The sequence below is a fragment of the Colias philodice genome, chromosome 30, assembly GCF_061535455.1.
Source record: "Colias philodice isolate Cphi_HAF_F1 chromosome 30, ilColPhil1 Martin Lab GWU primary, whole genome shotgun sequence".
Classification (NCBI taxonomy): Eukaryota; Metazoa; Arthropoda; class Insecta; order Lepidoptera; family Pieridae; genus Colias; species Colias philodice.
In genome coordinates, this window is record NC_143115.1 from 705,687 (window position 1) to 720,146 (window position 14,460).

The 14,460-nt window shown below is 35.8% G+C and overlaps 1 protein-coding gene across 1 annotated transcript; it reads right to left on the reverse strand.

The window, feature by feature from the left end:
• Positions 1 to 11,186: 11,186 nt before the first annotated feature.
• On the reverse strand, positions 11,187 to 14,196 carry LOC149475342 (transcription initiation factor TFIID subunit 7-like). Its single transcript, XM_089713238.1, has 2 exons — positions 13,605 to 14,196; positions 11,187 to 12,571 (listed from the first exon to the last, which is right to left on the reverse strand). The coding sequence occupies exons 1-2, from the start codon at positions 14,085 to 14,087 to the stop codon at positions 11,957 to 11,959; spliced, it is 1,098 nt and encodes a 365-aa protein (XP_089569364.1). The 5' UTR covers positions 14,088 to 14,196; the 3' UTR covers positions 11,187 to 11,956.
• Positions 14,197 to 14,460: the final 264 nt, after the last annotated feature.

Consider the following 14,460-nt stretch of genomic DNA (forward strand, 5'->3'; position numbering starts at 1 on the left):
TAAGCGATGTTGCCAGGTTGGCGAGTTTCATTTTGAACTGGAGTTTTGTACTGAATTATTTTAACTTATAAGTAATTTTAAAAGAACAATCTAGGTATTATTATGTATCATGATTCATGCGTAGTGTGTATGCATACAGAAGTTATAAGACATACGAAAATATAATCTTTTTTTTCAATTTAAAGCGTACTTATAATAAATTACTAGGCATTATAATATGTCTTTTCTATATCTACATTTCTCAATTCTTTTATATTTTGTTTTAATTTTCCACAAGAACATATCAGACGATCCTTCTTTATACAAATAACAATTATTTTCATTCTTTAAGTAAATAGAAACATATTTTATTCAGTTTTATTCGTGAATGAATCACTTCACAGAACTGTTTCTTCTTTAAAAAATCGGCATGATATTAGGTAATTAGAAGTACTCAGTACTAATACGTAATATCGCGAAGTATTTAGATGCTTAATTGGTAAATAATATTGCAATTACTATTTAATTAACAACAAACAAACCGCCGAAGTATTAATTTACCACTAGAATCTATAATTAATTTCACTTTAACATTGTAATTAATGTGAAAATATAATAGAAATTATAATATGTTAAAATCCATCGAAACTTTTGAAGTAAATTACTTAATAAGGAATGGATTTGCTTTTAATTATTCATTTAGTTTTATATTAATTTACAAATTACAAATTACCTGTAGATGTCCTATAAACGATTCCGTGGCAATCGGACTTAAATACTTGAAAAATATACTTTTTATTAATGTTTATTTATCAGTAAAAATATCTTGATACATGAAGTGGGTAGGTATACAGAACTGATACAGAAGTTTTTTCATTATTCTTAGAGCACCTTCTTGTGGGTACAGTGTACACCAAATTTCTGGTAGAAACAATGCTGAATAGCTGCAACAATAAAAGTTACATATTCTAACAATCAAAAAATATTTCATGCTTTTTTTATAGGTAGGTATGTATACTTTTGTGTTTTTATTTGGTGTGTGTAATGTTAATTTGCGTAAACATATTTCTCGATACAGAACTAATTAAGAGTTGAATCATATAGATATTCTTGGTGGATATGATATATAACATGTACATTTGGCAATAAATTACTATATGACTCATCAATAAATTTTATACCTGAAAAATGAATTACTCAATTTCCCTATATAAGTTTGATATTTTGAATACTGGTATCACCAAGCCACTACTTTCATCGCGTTCGGACAATATCGCGCGCGCTCGGCTGCCTACAGCTACGCTACGGTTCACAAAACCACAGAAATGGTCAAACGCGCCTATTCACTTAAAAAAAATACAAAAGTAGAGCGTCTTTTGTTACGCAGCTTCATTTAGTGAAAAATTTTAATGACGATCATGTGCTTGATAGACGATAGTTTTAAAAAATAAAAATAAGCGCGAACTTTTACACATTCGCGCGTTTTTTGAACTTGGGATCTATTTTTTTTTTTAGAAAAAAAAGCGCGACTTAAATACCATAGCATAGAGTCTGTATACTTAATGGAATTTTTAAGATTTTAAAACTTATCTCAACGATAGTCTTATATGTGAGTCACGATAATTGCATAAAAATTTAAAAGTATCAAATATTAAAACGTGCACATTCGCGCGCGTTTCTTTGACCGTTATTCTTGTTATATTTGAAATTGATATTCTGTAAACGCATTTAAATACCGTTCAATCATCTCCTATCATAATTTTTTTGTCGACTTTTTATCATTTCAGAATCAATTTAATGTAAGGCGAAAAATACAGCAAGTGCAGTAGGTACCTATACAAATTACGAAAATATAATATAATTAGGTATAATGTCACAAAGTATAAAATTTTCCTTTTGAAGCCCGCAGGACTAACCGGAAAGCAGCAGCTTTAAAAAAAATATCAAAATCGGTTCACTCAGTCGAAAATTCTGAGGTAAGTACCTAACAAACCCAAAAAAGGAAAATTGAAACCTTCTTTTTTGAAATTAGAAAAAAAAAATCATTCGCCTATTTTAATTTTTTTTAACCAGTTTCAAGAAAGGAGTTTTGTTACAAACACTGTTCTCAAGAATTTTATATAAGTAAGTACACCTATTGCATACACATAGAGACGCTTAGTAGAGACGTTATTCAGTTAATTAGAATGAACTGAAACAACAAATGAATGCTAATAAATTATGACAGGATAGAAAGTTCCTTCACTAATTATACATATTTAGGTCTACTTTCTACTTGCTCATTCGATGAACAATATAGTGCTCCAGTTTTATTACTTAGGCTTAGTACCTACTTATAACAAGGTAAATAAATATATATTTCAGTCTTTAATTATTTTACTATCCTAATGCAAGCGAAGATAAATCTTGAATTTTAAGAGGATTAACTAACTGATAATTTTCTTTTATATTTCTATAGGTACCTAACTACTTCAGTACTAAAATTTATTTATTTTTAGGGTTCCGTACCTCAAAAGGAAAAAACGGAACCCTTATAGGATCACTTTGTTGTCCGTCTGTCCGTCCGTCCGTCTGTCAAGACCCTTTTTCTCAGGAACGCGTGGAGGTATGAAGCTGAAATTTATATCAATTACTCAGGTCTACTGTCCCTTGAAGCTGTGAAAAAATCAAACTTCTAAGCCAACGCAATCAAAAGATACAGCCGTTTATGCCGCAAATTTTCGACACTTGCAAGGGAATCAAAACCTACAGGTTGCTTCCCGTGAACTCAGAATCTTGAAATTTGGTACGAAGCAACGTCTTATAGCATAGATAAAGGAAAAATTACGAAAACCATAAATTTTTAGTTACATCACATCCATATTAATATTATAAATGCGAAAGTAACTCTGTCTGTCTGTCTGTTACTCAATCACGCCTAAACTACTGAACCAATTTTCATGAAATTTGATATGGAGATATTTTGATACCCGAGAAAGGACATAGGCTACTTTTTATCCCGGGAAAATGACGCAATCCCGGAAATCCCACGGGAACGGGAACTATGCGGGTTTTTTTCGACTGCGCGGGCGAAGCCGCGGGCGGAAACCTAGTAATATATATTTTTTTAATAATTTTAAACTTATTTGTAAGGAACCCTCGGTGCGCGAGTCCGACTCGCACTTGGCCGGTTTTTTTTAACAATTTCATGTCCACGCCAAGTTAAAAATATTTATAGGTATACAATAAATTAAAATAATTAATCCCTCACACATAAGGCTGCCTTATCGCTTATCAGCGATCTCTTCCAGTCTACAAGGGATTAAAAAGGTAAAATAAATCTTAAATTACATGTTATCATTAAGCTTTAGATTTCGTTCTAGTGGTATGTTCTTTTGTTTGTTTGAGTGAATCCGCTAATCTCCATAACGACTGTTACAAATTCAAAAATAATTTTTGATTTAAATAGTCATTTGGTTATCGAGGAAGGGTGTAGGGCTTACAGAATTATATTATCTGTGATGCTATATCATAAAGTTAACAAGTAACAACCAATAGGAGAAAAGAAGCAATGCAAAAGCGGGAAAAAGCTTTTGCGACCAAACCATAGACTACAGAGTTACTAAAATACCAAAATAATCTTTGCATGATTGACCCAGTGGGCCAGTACCTATTATAAAACTTTTCTTATCAACACATACACATGCAATCAACCATTAGTCACATAATGACAAACATACAATAAGTACAATGGAAACTAAGCATAAATCCGGTGATTATAACAAGTACCTACGTGCGTCACAACACAATCTAGCCTAGGTTTAGTCATGTCTATGACTATTTCATTTATTCTATCATTATCGTGGTTAGCTAACAATTATATTTTTTTATTTAATATTTACCCGACTATTTACCTATTATTTATTAGCTAGTATGAAAGCTTAGTAAATTGAAAATTATGTCCATACTTTACGTCCGTGCGAAAGACGTGGCTTGGAATCTTTTGGAAATTATTCGTAGCCTAAGGGCTACGAATAATTTCCAAAAGACTCTAAGGAGCAGAGTCTATTGAAGTAAAACTTCTATAAGCGTGTCGAGAGTAAAATTTCAAGATCGCGTCTGTTACAAATCTTAAAATCATACATAGTACATTTCCATAGACAAGGTTTTCTGTTATTTATAATCTACCGCCTGACAACTTAACCTCCCCTCCAGTCGGTTAGTTGTCAGTCGATCGCTCACATTTTTTGAAGAAACGATCAGCTAGCAATTGATCCTGAACAGCCGACCAGTGCGGTCAACAAGTCAGTGCCTTAGCCGTGCCTCGTGCTTGTTTTAGGATTATTTAAATCTATTATTTAAGATTGTGATTGTGAAAGATTGCGAATACTATAGTAAATAGTGAATGTAACAAGGAGGAATATTAAAATATCAATTGTGACGAAGGCGTTTTATTCCACAACCCAACAGCTTCAGAAGCGGGATAACGATAACAAGGTAATGTGACATTTTTCTTTTATATTTTTTTTTTACCACCGTCTTTTATTAATATATAGTTTACATGGATCATAATTATTATAAAGGATTTTTTTTTTTTTCTTTATGTATTTTAAACTATGCTTGTTAGTTAAAAGGCTTGTTATCGTCCATTTGCCCACAAATATGTGAATAAATAAATAATCCTTGTGCGTGTATCGAACGTTGATTGTTATCATTTGGCCGGGTTCACATACCCTCATAATGTTAACAAACGACGCTTTAAGTGATCTACGATCCAGATCGAATCTGGCCAGGGCACTCCCTGGTGATACGACTGTGATTTTAGATTATTTAATCGAATAATTTACAACATTACATGTACGTACGTGAATTGTTAATGCGTGGTCAGGGTACTCCCTGATAGTGTTAGCAAGACACTAGTTGAATAGTTTAGGACCTTGACAATATTTGGCCAGGGCTACTCCATGGTAATAAGGTTGAGTGACTAAACTTTCAGGTGACACGTTTATGATATTATTGTATTGAACATTATATATGTGAGTTGTTAACACGTGGTCAGGGCACTCCCTGATAGTGCTAGCAATACACAGAATTGAATAGTTTGGAATCTTGACAATATTTGACCAGGGCTACACTCTGGTAATAAGGTTGAGTGACTAAACTATTTAAAAAAAAAAACTATACATTATATATACGTATTTTCTCTTTATTAATGATAAAGCGTATATAGAGACATCTAGTTGGATAGTTTGGAGGTTCAGCACTATTTGGCCAGGGCACTCCCGGGTAGTAGGGCTGTGACACTAGACTAGTCTAATGCGGATTTTGCTATCAGTATGCCAGGGTACTCTCTGGTACTGTTCGTGAACTCCTTGATGTTTTTATGATTCGCATTTTACATTAAAACATAAAAGCTAACTCATATATATATATTTTTATAAATGAACCTGATTCGGATTATTTTTTTTTATCAGATTGGTGATGGGCCGTGATTGGTCAAGGACTCCTTCACGCAGCCGAGACGGCAGTCGTGAGGGCAATGAACAGCGAAGCCGGCGTAGTAGAGAGCGCCGCAGTGAAAAGCGCTCAGACCGCCGCAGTCAGCGCCCAAGCCCGAACCGAAGTGCCAGTCACCGGAGCCGCCCTAACACTGAGCACCACCAAAGGAGCCCCGGTGAGCGACGTTCTAGGCGTAGTATTGAACGTCGCAGCCAACGATCTGGTGAACATCGAAGTCGTAGCCGCAGTCAGCTACGAAATCGCCACGATAGCAGAATTATGAATATTGATCGGGACCGTAGAAGTAGGAAACGTAGTAAGGACTGTTCTATTACAAGACCCCAAAAAGGTGATAAAAGCAATCTAACTAGTACTTTAATAGATTCATTTGTTGATGCGATTAAATCGATGAAATCTAGTTCTAGTGATAAATTTTCGTCTATTCACAATGTAATACCTGATTTTGATCCAATGGCAAAAGAACAGACTGTTAATGCGTGGTTATCGAAGGTTGAGGAATGTAAATTAATTTACGAATGGTCAGAAAAAGAAGTCGTGCACTACGCTCTGCCTAAACTCTCGGGAATAGCTAAAACGTGGTACCAAAGTCTCCCCACATTGCTGTATTCTTGGGAGGAATGGAAAGTTAAATTAATTGAAACTTTTCCATCTACCCAGAATTATGGTGAATTATTAACTGAAATGTTGAATAAACAACTACGGTTTAGTGAATCTCCCGAATTATATTATTACACTAAAATTAACTTACTAAACCGTTGCAACATATATGGCAAAAATGCAGTTGATTGTCTAATTTATGGAATTGAAGATAGGGGTATTAGACTAGGAGCTCAAGCGGCACAATTTTCTGAACCTGAACAGTTACTCAAATTTTTTAAAACTGTTAAACCAGGCGTTTCTAGGGATACCGAAAGATCAATTCGAGATAGGGATAAACGGCCGGTACCAAATAATTCAAATAGGTTCTTGAATAAGCCGAATAGATCCGAACCGGGTCGGATAACTTGTTTCAATTGTAACGAAGTAGGTCACCCCAGCTATAAATGCAATAAACCGTTATTAAAGTGTAGTCGTTGTAATTTATTAGGTCATTTGTCTAATGCGTGTTCTAAAATGGAACCCGCTCAAAAGCTAGATAAGGAAAAAAACCGTGTTGAAAATCTCTAGTCAACAATCGGCGAGTATTTATACTTTTCCTATACGTATTAACGGGGTAAATGTCCAATGTCATTTAGATTTAGGAAGCGAATGTACACTAATTCGGTTGACGGACGCCCTAAATCTAGGGTTCGTTTGGACCACAAATGATTTACCTTTACTAAAAGGTCTAGGCAATATACCGTACCAGCCTATCGGCAAGTCGATAGTTAATATTGAGGTACAAGGAATTACTGAAAAGATATAGAAATATTAGTTATTAATGATAATCTTATTAACTATCCAGTGTTTGTAGGGCATTCATTTTCAGAACGGCCGGGTATTAAAATCACTAAAACCGTAGATAAACTGGAGATTTGTAAGACCCAAAACGCTAAAATACACTTGTTATGTAGGGAGCAAACTTATATTAACCCTGAAGCAATACAAACTGTCGCAGTATTAGCAAAACCTGAACTTTCTTGTACTGTATATGTTAGAGGTGGTATGCGGGGAAAAAAATGGTTCTGAATTCTATTTGTTTCCGGGAGAATATGAATTAAAAGATGGATTAGGCTGTCTTCTTATCTTTAATCCTAGAACTAAGGGTTTAATTCTAGAACGTGAACAGTTGCTGATACGCAGTATGGTAATGAGTAATGATTGTAAATATGTAAATAACGTTAATTTCACTGACAGGAATGATATATCTGAGCCTGTTATAGGGGATAATCTTAGCGAATTAGAAAAACAAATGGAGAGTTGTAGCATACTACAGTCGTCAAACCACGGTAGAAGAGCAGAAACTTCACTCGTTTGAGTTAGAAACTCTAGCTGTGATAGCGTCATTAAACAAGTTTAGGATCTACTTGTTAGGCCTACGGTTCAAAATACTAACAGATTGTAATTCATTACGCACCACACTTACAAAACGAGATGTGATCCCGAAAATTGCAAGATGGTGGGTGCAGTTACAAGAATATGACTGTGAAATTGAGTATCGACCAGGAGATAAGATGTCACATGTGGATGCCCTGAGTCGAGCTCCATCAGACTCAAAAGTAGACGATTTGCACGTTATTGATATACTTAGTGTTACTGCTGAAGATTGGATTACTACTGTTCAATCTTCAGATGACGATATAAGGCGTATTAAAGAAATATTAAGTGATCCAGAATCCCCCAACATAGTAAGTACATTTCAAAATTACAAGTTAAAAAATGGACGTGTATACAGGATCATAGCTGATGATAATATCAAATGGGTAGTGCCTAAAGGCGCACGCTGGCAAATTGTTAAAGCCAATCACGATGACGTAGGCCATTTTGGGTTAGAAAAGACTTTAGATCGTATTCGGGCATTATATTGGTTTCCTAAAATGAGAACCTTTGTCACCAAATATGTTTCAGCATGTTTAGAATGTGCTCACCATAAGATGCCAGGTGGTGCTCGACAAGGTCACCTACATTCCATAGAAAAAGTAGAAATCCCTTTTCACACGGTCCACGTGGACCATGTTGGGCCTTTCATTAAGAGTAAGAAGGGGAACTCATATATCTTAGTAATCATCGATGCCTTTACTAAATTTGTTTCTTTGGCTGCCGTCAAAAGTACCAAAACGTCGGAAACTATAAAAGTAATTAAAAAAAATCTTATTGGGTATTTTGGTACTCCAACACGCCTCATTTCTGATAGAGGTAGCTGTTTTACCAGCAAGAGGTTTAGGAAGTTTATACAGGCCTTAGGCATAAAGCATGTTATGAATGCAGTAGCCACGCCGCGAGCAAATGGTCAAGTAGAAAGGTCAAACCGAACTATATTGGCATCATTGGGAACCATGAACCATGGCAAAGATCCTAGAACATGGGATGATAATCTATCGGATATACAGTTAGGCATTAATACGACAATACACGACGTCACAAAAAAAAACTCCTAGCAAATTATTATTTGGGCGTAGTTACAAATCCTTCGCAATTAAGTGAAGTAATTTCGGATGTAGGACATGGAATAGTAGACGGGATTGACGATATTAGATTAGATGCACGCTGCCTGATGCAACAGCAAGCGAAGGTCAGTGAAGAACGGTATAATAGAAAAAGTAAAGCGGCAAAAGTATATAAAGTAGGTGATCTAGTGCGAATTTTGAGAGCAGTTGCATCTGGTAGCGGGCAGTCTAAAAAGTTGGAATCCAAGCTACAGGGACCGTACCGCATAATTAAAGTTTTACCAAACGACCGTTATGTGGTAGAGGATACCCCTTTATCTCGAAAAGGTAGGCGGTACGAAACTGTCGTGGCAGCCGACAAAATGCACCCTTGGTTAAATTTTAAATCGATGTCTGATAGCGATAATGACGGTGATGACAGTTGTTCTGATGCCATTGAGAATCAAAATAATTAAATTTTATACATACACATTAGGTAGTTTAAAGTTCTTTATGTATGTTGTAATACACATCCTCCTTTAAAATGACGAGTCAAGTCTACGTGTTTGGTATGAACGAAGAATGATCGACGTTTATAACAAACACATGGAATTTGAAATAGCTTGCATATTGTGGGCATGCCGGGCACAATATGCCGCCCAACGAGAACCAAAATGCAGTATATGTGTGAACAGTGAGTACCGAGTGATTTTGTATGATTATTATGGGTATGCCGGGCACAATGATGTGCCGCCCAAAACGAATAGCTTACATACTGTGGGCATGCCGGGCACAATGATGTGCCGCCCAAAACGAATAGCTTACATACTGTGGGCATGCCGGGCACAATGATGTGCCGCCCAAAACGAATAGCTTACATACTGTGGGCATGCCGGGCACAATGATGTGCCGCCCAAAACGAATAGCTTACATACTGTGGGCATGCCGGGCACAATGATGTGCCGCCCAAAACGAATAGCTTACATACTGTGGGCATGCCGGGCACAATGATGTGCCGCCCAAAACGAATAGCTTACATACTGTGGGCATGCCGGGCATGATGTGCCGCCCAAAGAGTAACAATATGCAGTCTATGTGCAAGCAGTGAGTACTGAGTGATTTTTATTACTGTTAAGGGCATGCTGGGTACAATGATGTGCCGCCCATAAGAAAGCAACAATTATTATTGTACATTGTTATTTTTGTGATCTAATTATTGTCAAATTTAAAATTTAAATGTATGAGATAGTATTATGTAATTTAAATATAACATTATGATTGTATTGCAATACCTGCATAAGGTCACTAATATGTAAAAATGTATTGGTGAGCAATAAATTATTTGAATTTGAATTAGTCCTAATCAAACGGATAGAGAAGTGAGTTTTTGTTATACAAATGTTTGTAGCGATTGTCGAAGTTGTTCCAATAGAGATATATATTTATTCATTTTTTTTTTTCGAAATTTGTAAATCTTATCCTAGGCTTGTTTCCTTGTGTAATTTTGATTATTTGTAAAAGCTAATCATACCAATTCAAACTTTGGGAACTAGTTGTAAATACATATTATTAATTATAAGTATTTGTTTCAATTTCATGTAAGCATGGTTGCATTTTGTTTTCCATATTTTAACATTTTATTTTTGTTTAAATTTAATTCAAGCCAACGAAGGCACTCGTTGAAGATCGGATGGCCGAGCTGTTACAAATCTTAAAATCATACATAGTACATTTCCATAGACAAGGTTTTCTGTTATTTATAATCTACCGCCTGACAACTTAACCTCCCCTCCAGTCGGTTAGTTGTCAGTCGATCGCTCACATTTTTTGAAGAAACGATCAGCTAGCAATTGATCCTGAACAGCCGACCAGTGCGGTCAACAAGTCAGTGCCTTAGCCGTGCCTCGTGCTTGTTTTAGGATTATTTAAATCTATTATTTAAGATTGTGATTGTGAAAGATTGCGAATACTATAGTAAATAGTGAATGTAACAAGGAGGAATATTAAAATATCAATTGTGACGAAGGCGTTTTATTCCACAACCCAACACGTCATGGCATTTGGCAATACCGTCACTTCATGGAGTAAGGCGATGATTTTGGTATCTTTGAATCTTGCAAAAGAAGTTTCACTTCTGACACGTACTCGGCACACGCTCTTTTTATCTGTCCCCATAATAATTAGGTAATTCATAAGTAGGCGTGCTTAGATTTTAAAACTCCCTACACATTACACAACGGATACGTCTTAGCGTGATGATAATCCATTCTAATATTATAAATGCGAAAGTAACTCTGTCTGTCTGTCTGTTACTCAATCACGCCTAAACTACTGAACCAATTTGCATGAAAGTTGGTATAGAGATATTTTGATACCCGAGAAAGGACATAGGCTACCTTTTATTGCGAAATATGTACCACGGGCGAAGCCGGGGTGGACCGCTAGTAATATTATATTGCCTAAAGCTAGCTACTAGTTATTCTTCTGTGCCTATAGCCACACTATAGACTTCCTCGATAATAAATTTGCTCTAGTCTTACATTGAAATAATTTTTCGAATCAGACCCGTACTTTCAGAGATAAGTTCACCATACTATACAGGTAAAATAAGAATACTTTAAAAATAAAACCCATTTATTTGTCAGTAATCATTTTATTTCTGTAAAAAATACATGTAGCCATATTGTAAAAATATAAGTTTTATTATGCTTAAATACTACGATTTACATGATTCTAATACTAATATAGTATTTTAATCAATATGTATGACATGATTTAAAAATAGGTACAACTCAATAGTTAGGAGCACATCAAAGTAAGCACATCAAAACAATAGGTATGTACATAGATTCTAATAAAAATTTATTTTTGTATAAAATTGATTTTTGATATATATGATAGATAAATCGATTTAAGTACATTTAAAACAAGATTTTTGTACAGTCCGCTTTTAATTTTAATGTTAGTTAATTTCATTTTACCATTGTATGACAAAATAAACACAATATTTACCAATTAAAAAAGGAAATATATTTTACAAAAATCTTCAATTATATCTCTTCAAAACTACATCTCCTTATCCTATCCTATCAACTAAATTGACAAGACTTATTATTTACAAAGACACAACCCACTAAATAATTAAATATAATATTTTCTTTTTTCTGAAACAGGTTCATCCGTTTAAGACCTACAGTATTGCAGACAGCAAAAACGTTTAAAAGAGCCTATCCCTTTAGAAACTCAATTTTCATCATCATCATCACCATCATTATAATTATGATGATTATAAACTATAATAAACCCATCTGGTGTCCACCTGTCTCTCTTCACCCTCAAAACAAAGCATTCGCTTTTCAAAATTACTTCCAAATGGTCATTTTTACGTCAAGTAAGATAACTCGCTACTTCTTTTAAATATCATCCGAGTTCTGTAGAGTGATCATCCCTTGATATTCCATCTCCTTATACATTATATCCTGGTTTAGAGTATGTAACGTTTCTTGGAATCTCTGACGTAGCGCTAAATTGTCAATTCCAGATATTTCATTCTGTGTTCTTTGTCTTCGCTGTTTGAGTTCATCCAGTTCTGCTTTTAATTGCTCTATTCTGAACGTCATGTTGTCTTTGTCGCGAGAATACTCGTCTTCTGAATATTCCATTTGGTTCGGTGTGTGTTTCGTTTTTGCGAACATTTGTGATTCAAATTCTATAGGATATGTTTTCTGTTCCATTCCCAGCATGCTGTTGTCGGAAAGACGGCTGTAAGGTGATAGACGGCTTTCTTCCATTTCGACGTTGATGTTATCGTCTTCATTGTCACTATCGCTGACTGCGCCTCCGAATATATCTACTACATTTGACGTTTCCTGTTTAGGCTTCGCGACCTCCTTTTTAGGTGCTCGTTCCGCCTTTCTCCTCTCTGGTTTCGGTTTAGGAGTACTTGTTTCTGGTTTATGGTCATCCTCTTTGACCACCTCCCATGTGACGCTCACAGCTTCGTTGTCAGCTCGTAATAAGCGTTTTACGGCTAAAATGTACCTTAAGGGCCATCGAGTTGGGCAACCAAAATTTTTTTGGAGAAAGGTCTATGCCTAAGTAACTGACCCGTAAAATCTTAACCGGCGGAGATTTATAGTTTTTTAGAAATTAATTATCAAAGTTTCATAATTTTTCATACAATTTCGAGCAACCATCTTGACATTTGTTTTTTTTGTTGCGTTTCGTTTTTGCAAGTACAATTCTTGTAAAATGTAATTTTTTTCAATGATGGAATATTATGTATTCAATATTAAGCTGCGAAAGTCCGAATCTAGCTAAAAAACGTTACGCTAAAATAAGCATTGCATTATCATAAGACTTGCCACAGAACCGAAGCTGTCAACCCCGAATTCCACGTGGTCTTGTCTGCCCTACCCCTAGAGTGTATGTAAAAAGCCGGAGGCGCGGAGGGAGAGCAGCCCTCGCCCGCCGTGACAAAGCTCGGGAGCCGTGCGGAGCGGAGCGGCTGAGGCTGGTCGCTGAAGGCGACCAACAAGCCGAAGCTGTGAAGCGGAGTACGGGCGACCGTGCTTTGTCACGCAAGGGCGGAAGGGCTGCACTTCCCGTAGCGCCGGAGCTAAGGCAGTGTCTGACACAATATAAAAATCGATTTCTGAAAAATCGATTTTTTTCAAATTTGTATTTGCAATGTAAATATAAATCCATTTTTATGTAGCCCAAGAATGGTACCATAATAAACAATCTCTGGGATCTCTTATCAGTAAAATCAGGAATTTTTTTAGTTCAGGGAATTCGATAATATTGTGAGTACATTCAATTAATTCTAAATATTTTTTTTTACCATAAAAGAAAAAATCGAAAGTCGATTTGAGATCGAGCACACCAATTGGGTTAGCCCGCGTATTATTATATAATATTAGCCCGCCCGCCCCGCCGAAAAGGGGGGGGTTCCGCACCTCCCCCTTCACAGAGGGGGTTCCTCTCCCCCCCTCCTCACCTCCTCCCCCCCTTTACCCCCCTCCCCCAACGGCCCTTAAAGTACATTTTTACCCGTTTTACTTCTTTTTCTATTTCTGGCGCTTCTGCGTATTTCTTTTTTAGCGTTTTTCTGAAGCGACGCTTTCGCACGTTCTTGGTTGGCGGTGTTATGCCGTGTGGATATAGGAATTTTTTATCTACTTTATACGGGTCTTTCTTTTTCGTTTTAGTTGGCGATTCTTCTTCAAGGGGCTGATCAGCTTCTTCTTTACATATCATTATTTGACAAATATCCGCGGTCTTGTAGAAACTCTTTGTATCAATGGTTTTAAGTGATTCTATTATTGTAGGCAGGTCTTGGATTTTAGCGTGCATCAGCCAGTGGTCAAATCTTACCTCGCCTGTCCTCATCTCGTTATCAACTTGTATTGTTAAGCGATTTTTTAGATTTTCACCAGATTTCAGAACTTCGCGTAATACTTTCGCAGGCTCCTCTGGTAGTCTAAGAATAAATTGAGATTCGAGTTCTACAGGATATTCAGGTTCTCGTTTGTCTCTATTCATTTTTAAATACTGAAAATTAATAAATAAAATACGTAAACAAGACGTAAACAATAAGAGATGCGACAACAACACGGAAAATTCGCGAAGGTTTTCCTTTCAAATGACAGATGACTGATAGTAGATTATGTCAAAAGTGAATGTGACAGCTAATAACTGGCAATAGAAGCTTTTCAATCAAGCTTAAATATCTGCATAATTTATACTTAAATTTTTCAAAGTCTACGTTTTGTTTTTAATATTAAATGAGATTAAATGTGTATTCAATTATTCGAATAGCTCTTTTTAACTTGTGGGTGGGTATTAATTAAACTTCTATTAATACATTATTGCACATTGCAATACCAAGTTTCAACCAACTTTCGCCTTTCATTCA

Excerpts from the sequence above, each read along its gene's own strand:
- LOC149475342 (XM_089713238.1), bottom strand. The coding sequence starts at position 14,087 with ATGAATAGAGACAAACGAGAACCTGAATATCCTGTAGAACTCGAATCT. Across the intron at positions 12,572-13,604 it reads CGCCAGAAATAGAAAAAGAA|GTAAAACGCTTATTACGAGC; the intron begins GTAAAACGGGTA and ends TACATTTTAGCC.